General features: G+C 36.5%; 1 protein-coding gene across 1 annotated transcript; it reads left to right on the top strand.

Annotated features, from left to right (window-relative positions):
- Positions 1–7,243: 7,243 nt before the first annotated feature.
- On the top strand, positions 7,244–8,167 carry LOC140508984 (olfactory receptor 8G1-like). The gene has a single exon (XM_072616900.1). It carries the CDS (start codon positions 7,367–7,369, stop codon positions 8,165–8,167), a length of 801 nt encoding a protein of 266 aa, XP_072473001.1. The 5' UTR covers positions 7,244–7,366.
- The last annotated feature ends 745 nt before the right edge of the window (positions 8,168–8,912 follow it).

Raw genomic sequence — 8,912 nt, 5'->3', positions numbered from 1 at the left:
TCAGGCCATGGAAGAGCTCAAAAAGATTTGAAAACTCAAGTAAGAGAGATGGAGGAAAAATTGAGAAGAAAAATGAGAGTGAAGCAAGAAAATCATGAAAAGCAAGTCAACAGCTTGCTACAGGAGACCCAAAAAATGCTGAAGAAATTAACACCTTTAAAAATAGACTAACTCAGTTGGCAAAATAAGTACAAAAGCCAAAGAGGAGAAGAATGCTTTAAAGAGCAGAATTAACCAAATGGAAAGGGAGGTCCAAAATCTCACTGAAGAAAATAGTTCTTTAAAAATTAGAATGGAACAGATGAAAGCTAATGACTTTATGAGAAACCAGGAAATTACAAAACAAAACCAACAGAATGAAAAAAAGAGGACAATGTGAAATATCTCATTGGAAAAACAAGTGACTTAGAAAATAGATCCAGGAGAGACAATTTAAAAATTATGGGACTACTTAAAAGCCATGATCAAAGAAAGAGCCTAGACATCATCTTTCATGAAATTATTAAGGAAATCTGCCCTGATATTCTAGAACCAGAAGGCAAAATAAATATTGAAAGAATTCATTGATCGCTTCCTGAAAAAGATCTGAAAAAAAATTCCTAGGAATATTGTAGCCAAATTCCAGAGTTCCCAGGTCAAGGAGAAAATATTGCAAGCAATCAGAAAGAAACAATTAGAGATTGTGGAAATACAATCAGGATAACTCTAGATCTACCAACTTCTACACTAAGGGATCAAAGCACTTGCAATATGATATTTCAGAAGTCAAAGGAACTAAGACTAAAACCAATAATCACCTACCCAGCAAAACTGAGTATAATGCTTCAGGGGAAAAAAATGGTCATTCAATAAAACAGAAGACTTTCAAGCATTCTTGATGAAAAGACCAGAGCTGAATAGAAAATATGATTTTCAAACACAAGAATCAAGAGAAACATCAACAAGTAAACAGGAAAGAGAAATTGTGAAGGACTTTCTAAAGCTGAAATGTTTACATTCCTATATGGAAAGATAATATTTATAACTCATGAAACTTTTCTCAGTATTTGGATTGTTGGAGGGATTATACACATACACGCACACACACACACACACACACACACACACAGGCAGAGGGTGAGATGAATAGGAAAGGATGGTATCTAAATAAATAAAATTGAGAGGTGAGAGAGGAATTTATTAAGAGGAGAAAGGAATGGGATGGGATAAATTATCTCTTATAAGAAAGGCAAGAAAAAGCTTTTTCAATGGAGCAAAATGGGGAGGTGAGAGGAAAAAAGTGAAGCTTACTGTCATCATATTTGGTTTAAGAAGGGAATAACATGCATACTCAGTTTAGTATGAAAATTTATCTTATACTACAAGAAAGTGGGGAGAAGGGGAGAAGTTGGGTGTGGGGGACATGATAGAAGGTAGGGCAAATGAGAGAAGGGGGTAATTAGAAGTAAATACTTCTGGGAAGAGATAAGGTCAAAAGAGAGAAGAGAATAAATGGGGGGCAAGATATGATGGAGGGAAATATAGTATCTTTCACAATATGACTACTGTGGAAGTTTTTAGCAAAACTACACCTATATAGCCTATATTGAATAGCTTGCCTTCTCAGTGGGGATGAGTGGGGAGGGAGGAAGGTACAGAAGCAGGAACTCAAAGTTTTAGGAACAAATGTTGAGGGTTGTTTTTGCTTATAACTGGAAAATAAGAAATACAGGTAATGAGGTATAGAAATCTATCTTGCCCTACAAGAGAGAAGATGGAGAAAGGAAAGGGAAGGTTGTGATAGAGAAGAGGGAGATTGGGTTAAAAGGTAATCAGAATGCACAGTGATTTGGGGTGGAAGGAGGGGAGAGATGGGGAGAAAATTTGAAATTCAAAATCTTGTGGAAATGAATGTTGAAAACTAAAAATAAATAAATAAACAGGATAAATTGGAAACTTGAAAAGAATTTTTTTGTATGTATTAATCCTTTACCTTTTAAAAAAACCTATTTCAGATAAAAATATAGAAGTAGTATTACTTGGTCAAAGGGTACATATGATTATATAGTCCTTTGGTCATGGTTCTTAATTGCTCTCCAGATTGATTGAATCCATGTACAACTTCACCAACAGTGCATTAGTGTCTCAATTTTCCCAAATCCACTCCAACATTCACCATTCTCCTCTTCTGTCACATTTGCCAATTTGATAGGTATGGAGTTGTATTTCGGAGTTGTTTCAATCTGCACTTCTTTAACCAATTGTGATTTAGAGTAGTTTTTCATAAGACTACAAAAAGTTTTTTATTACTTTTATTACTTTAAATGCCTGTTCATATATTTTGAACAATTATCAAATTATCTTTTTGTATACATTTGACTCAGTTCTCCACATATTTGAGAAATTAGGTCTTTATTTGAATAAACTGCTGTAAAAATTTATTCACAGTTATGATTACTGTAAATTTCACTCTGTCCCCTATTTATCCTACTCTCTCTCTCTCCTTTCACCCTGTCCATCCTCCAAAGTGTTTTTCTTCTCTCTTTTACAACCCCAATCAACCTTCCCTTCTATCAGTCCTCCCCTTCTCTTATGCTCTTACCTTCCTAATTTCCTGTAGGAAAAGATCAATTTCTATATCCAACTGAATGTTTATATTATTCCCTCTTTAAGCCAATTCTGACGAAAGTAAGGTTCATTCTCCAGCTTATGTTAAGTTTCTTACACTTTCTAGTACTTGAAATAGGACATAATTTTGTGATGTTTTGCTTTCTTGATTATTTATTAGCCTTATCTCTTTAATAGTTTTCATTCTTCTCTTTGACAGAGACTAGATTGTATATCTCTTAGGTCTTTTATGAGTGCATAATTCAACTTGAATAAATATTTTTTGCTTACTTAATTATCATAAAGTGATAAATGGGGGATATAAGAGTAGATGCAATCACATGAAAAAATAATTTTAATTCATAGCAAGTTCATGAACAAATGACTCACTTTCCATATGATCATGTTTAATAAGGAATCATCAGTGCTAAGAATATTGGACTAAGGTATTTGCCCCTCACTTTCCCTGGCCAAGTTGTATAGTGCTAGACCAGTTAATTACTCCTGGAGCCTTCCTCTAAGTAAAGGAATCAAATTCCCTTTGTATACATTATTCATTGATTCATTAAACTCCATCCCTGGAAAAAGAAGATGATTATAGCAACGGTTATGACTCAGAAGAATAAAGGTTTCCTCAAAAAGCATAAAGAAAAATGATACGCAATGTATGCTATAAATTATATATGGGAAGGTTGTTTATTCTATACTGACAGAAAGAATGCTACCTATGGAAAAATCATAGTGATAAATAGCACTCTTCATGGTGTCAACTTTGATTCAGTAAGAATTTGTAACTGGCTGCAACCAGTTGAGATGATAATATTTAAAGGGTTGAGTTCATACAACAATTATAAAAAACTGCTTATTAAGTATTTTAATTTTACCTCTTTATTAGACCCTTTCTGATCAACCACTAAGTTATTGACTTCTCTTTCCAAAGTAGATGCTTCCTTTGCAATCAGTCACTGTTGCCAGTGGTGGGCACTATTGTAACAGCCATTTGACTCTGTAAGTGGAACATTTAATGACACCTCCAGATTTTTTTTAACATGCTAGGACTTCAGGGAAAGTCTATCTCAGAGTACCCATACATCTAAGATCAGGAGAAAATAAACATAAAAGTTCAAAGGCCACCCTGGACCCTGTGCACAAGGCAAACTAATTGAGTCCACACATCGCATGGGCTGTGGCAGCAGAATCATCATGATATTAGGGAGAGAAAAGCCATCCTCCTCCATCCTTCAGTGGAATCCCAACATCTAGAGAGATAACAATCAAGAAACTTCAGAACAAAGTTCTCTCTTCTTTTTAAAGGTCATCAGCCCTTCCAGTTGAGCAGACATTTAAGGGGTTCTTTGTCACCTCTCATTGTAAGACCATGTGAATGACCAGAATTAAACATCTCTTATCTTCAGTGTAGTATCTGGAAGCAAGCAGTTACAACCTATATGTGTTATGTGCACAAAAAGTAGTCAATTGGAGGGTGCTGGATGCTGCTGGCCTCTGCTACACATGTAAAATTTAAAGTTTAATCATAGTCTTTCTCTCCATGTACTTGCCTATAATCAGGTCACATGTTTAGACAGGGTGTCTTCTTTGACCACTATAAAAAAGAAAATCTATAAATTTGCTAAAGATGTTTTCCCTTAACTTTTTTTTCTGTAGCTACTTGGGGATAGGGAGAACAGAAAAGAGTCCAATACCTTTTTTCTTCTTTTATCTTCATAGTGGTATTTTCTGTTCTCAAATATTTGTTTACTTCTCCTAAGTAATTAGGAAAAAAGTTTCAAAGATCAGAAAATTTTAGGATCATGGCTATAAAGGTTGAAAAATGTCCTTCAGAGCTCTCTAATCCAACTCGTTTTTTATTGCAGATGAGTAATAGGGATCCAGAAAGGCCAGGGGACTTCCTCAAAGATTTAAATGTATTAATTTTCAGGTATGCCACTGGAACCCAGGTCTTCTGAAGGCTTCAATGAGCACTTGACAGAGTTAGATTCCTTAAAGATGCAGAGCCATTTGTTTAAAAAACATTCAAAGATAAATTATATCATAAATTGTACGTTTCTATATCGTTCAATCACAACATTTTAACTTTTAATTATCATTTGATTTAAATACTTTAAAAAAGTAGCATACCAAACACAACTACCAGCATGATATAAAGGACAGAGAGCTGATCTCAGAGTCTGGAACCTGGGGTTGAAGTTTTGACTCCAGCATACATCAGACTATGTGTTCTTGGGCAAGTTACTTAACCTCTCAGTGTATCAGAAATTCCCTAAATTTAGAATGAATGAAAACTCACACACAACACACACACAAACACATATATATGAGAGAGATATAGAGACGGACAGATAGAGAAAGAAAGTCCTTGTCCTCAAAGAAGTTACATTCAATTCAGGATGCAATACTTTTGGGGGAGTAGTGCCCAGTAAAGGAATTTCATCTTGGGAAATAAAAGATATGGTGAGTGGAGGCAGAGGGCTCAAATGAACCACCTTTTCCAGAAGCAGTGGTAATGTTGATTTGATTTCTGTTCCCATAGTAAATGTAGACATCAGGGTTTAAAGGAGTGTTTGTGGGCACAATGGCATGGTAGGAAGATGGCATTTTTTGATATTGGAAGTCAGGTAAATGTAGTGAACTGTCATCAATCAGCATGGACCCAAGGTGGGGGCTGGAAGTCCAGCTAGGAGGAACCATGTCAAGAGTGGTAGCCCTTTATAGCAGTGTCATCATCTTCAAATAGAAATAAAGACCACTAAACTATTCAAAAGAATGCCTGTGGGCTGCATATTGACTTAGAAAACCACATAGCAGCATTTTTATGTTCTATTGTATTTTTTATTGATTTTGTAAAATATTTCCAAATTACATTTTAATCTAGTCCCTGTGCACTAAGGAGTATTGCAGTCCTATATGTGGCATTTCTCCTCTACAGCATAGCAAGAAAATGGGAAGTTGAGTGTGTGAAAATGAATCTTTTTAGGGGCTCTTCATTTAGTGAGGCACAGGGTCATGAACTGGAGGTCCAGTTGGGAAGGTTGCAGAACAAGTTCTTTATTATAAGATAAAGGCTGTTATCCTGCTTGAAGCTCCTCATGTCAATGAAATCAAAGATATAATAAAGAAAATTCTGAATACTTTGCGAGCAACCTAAGATGTAAACGAATGGTTTATTTGTTGAAATTGACACTGACTTTACATTTGTAAAAAGAGATTAAACAATGTATAACAAATGTATCCATTTTCCTCAGTTTCATTTCTCCCCAAAAGAGAAAATTAGAATTTTTAAAAAATTTTCATCATTTCAAAATTTCTAGAAAAGTTATACTTCTAGGAAGTAGAGAGTTATAAACTCATTCTGGTATCTAATCTGTTTGGCTCTCACCTCCAGAACTGAAGAGAATATGAGAAAAAGACTCATACATAAAGAAAACTATTAAATATCCAAGTTGCTAATTGAGCTCCCTGGTTAAGGGTGAGCTGTTGGGTGATGGGAGGAAGGATGGCTGTGGAACAAGATGGAAAACAACAATGATTTATTCCCCAAAGAGCCTGCATCCCTGATGAGATAAAACATTGAGCAAATTCTATGAGTTTCTAATAAGATCCCTAGAAACAATCTATGAATCACAAAACTCTAATACACCATCAACCCAGAGTTACAGTGAGATTGAGGAGTGATATTTTCTATCATAATGTTAGAGAGAACCATTGAATTAAAATAATAGTAAAAAATTCATCTCTTGGAACTGCTAGAAATCAAAACCATGCTTGCATTGCAACAGAACAAAAGGAAAAAAATGCGTCTATGAAGATTATCGTTCCTGACTCATTGCTACATATTCCAAAGATTCTTTCAATGGAAAACCAACAATGGAATGTGAGTGCCTTAATTTAATTGCCCTGATTTCTTTCTATCAAATTCTCCTATATGGGAGCCCATTTCTTGATGAAATCTCACTTCCTTGTGTTTATTGGCTAACCTCAAGTAGCATAGATCTAGAAATGCAGTGGTGGGGAAGAGAGACCTATCCAGAGATACTGGGAATCATAAAGGCTTCAGTCCCCCAGGCCATTGGATAACTGCTTCAACAGAGAAGACATTTTCATTGAATGACTTTAGATATCAATTGACTCTCCTTAAGAATCTAATTTCTTTCCTTTGAAAAAGGGACTGAAGCCATGGTTCCCATCCTGATAGAGACCATTCATCTTTAATGTTCAACAGAGGTTGCTTCTGTGTAGAGTTTCAGAAATGTGAACAAGGACTAGTAGATGAGGACCCTAATGAGTGGACAAAGAGAGAGCTAGAAGTCATCCCTTTCTTTCATCCTTGAGCTCTCATTGTCAGTGGATTCAACTGTGTATATCAATAATGTATTTTTCCTTTGGGTAGAACAAGTAAGGGTTGTGTATAATTCTTTTCCAGCACTTCTGTTCACATGTCCCATCATGGTAATGTTAAGACATGCTCATTGACCAGGTACAGTGGCCATAGTCCCCTAAGACCTCACAGTCCAGGACTCCAGGATTTAGAGTTATTCATTCTGTGTAAATCTCCTTTATGTGTGGGGGGAGGAATGGTAGAAATGCTATCAAACGTGCTACTTCTTTTTCAATCCCACAGGTCCATCATCCAGAGAAGAGAAACCATTCTGTAGTGACTGAATTTATCATTGCAGGCTTAACAAACCGACCAGAGCTCCAGGTTCCACTTTTCTTCCTGTTCCTAGGGATCTATGTGGCCACTGTGGTAGGGAATCTAGCAATGATGATCTTAATTAGACTCAGTTCCCATCTTCACACCCCCATGTACTATTTTCTCAGTTTTCTATCCTTCATTGACCTCTGTCATTCCACTGTCATCACTCCCAAGATGCTTGTGAACTTTGTATCAGAGAAGAACATCATCTCTTACCCTGAGTGCATGGCTCAGCTCTATTTTTTCACCATTTTTATAATTGCTGAATGCCATATGTTGGCAGTGATGGCATATGATCGTTATGTTGCCATCTGTAGTCCTCTACTATATAAAGTCATCATGTCTGATCAGTTGTGCTCCAGGTTGGTGGGTGGGGTGGGTGCAGTGGCTGTGGTTGTTTCCACAGTTCACACGGGTTTCATGTTTAGAGTTTATTTTTGCAAAGACAATATTGTCAATAATTTCTTTTGTGATGTACTTCCCCTCTTGAAACTTTCATGCTCCAATATCTACATCAATGAAATACTACTTGTGACTTTTACTTCAATTGATGTTTTTGTCCCAACCCTAATTATTCTTACCTCTTATATTTTCATCCTCATAAGCATCCTTCGCATTCAGTCCACTGCAGGCAGGTCTAAAGCCTTCAGTACTTGCAGCTCCCATATGATGGCTGTTTCCCTATTCTTTGGATCAACTGCATTCATGTATATGCAGCCTTCTACCAACTCCATGGACCAGGGGAAAGTGTCCTCAGTATTTTATTCCATAGTGATCCCCATGCTGAACCCTCTGATCTACAGCCTGAGGAATAAAGATGTCAAGATTGCACTGAAGAAAATTCTAGAGAAAAGAGTATTCTCATGAACAGTAGGAATGTCATTGGTGACAGGCTCAAAGTCTTTGCTGCAACTGTTTTCCTTTTAAAGGACTGGGTCATTTTGCCTTCTCAAGGGGCAGGATCTACTCACGTGTCCCTCCTCACATTCACTCTCCTCTATCTCCCCAGCCTCTTATTTCCTTTCTTATGCAAGTAAACTTTTGTTTTAATCACAAATAGAAGCTCTATGAACGATGAATAGCAGAGTGTCATGTATTAAAGAGTTGAGTTACTGGCATTTTAGGATCAAGGAGTAGGAAAGATGTGAAGCCACCTTATCAGTATGTAATTTTCCTTTGGTGTAAGTAGTTGCTTTTCTGGATTTTTAAGTGTATGATAGCTATATGTCAGGAACAGATAGCACTTTAGTTTACAATAATTTTACAAATATCATATTTTATAATGACAGCATCTCTGGGGGGAGACACTATTATTATCCCCATTTTACAAATGAGGTACCTGAGGCACACAGAAGTTATGATTTGCTAAGGGTGACAGAACATGTAAGTGTTGGGCTGAATCTGAACTCATCTTCCTGACTCGGGCACCAGTGTTCTATGCAATATGCTCCTCACCTATCTCCTAATTCAAATCCTTGATTTTACAGATAAAGCACCTTGGGCCCTGATTCTTGAGCTGCTTCTTTCTCTTATACCACACTGCTGATAGGGGTCTTGTCACTCAATTTGGCCTATTGGTTGTTCTAGAAACCAGGAATACCTGGGCTTAAGT

The sequence above is a fragment of the Notamacropus eugenii genome, chromosome 5, assembly GCF_028372415.1.
Source record: "Notamacropus eugenii isolate mMacEug1 chromosome 5, mMacEug1.pri_v2, whole genome shotgun sequence".
NCBI classification, from domain to species: domain Eukaryota; kingdom Metazoa; phylum Chordata; class Mammalia; order Diprotodontia; family Macropodidae; genus Notamacropus; species Notamacropus eugenii.
Note: the sequence above shows the minus strand (reverse complement) of the source record. Positions and strands in the feature narration are given on the sequence as shown.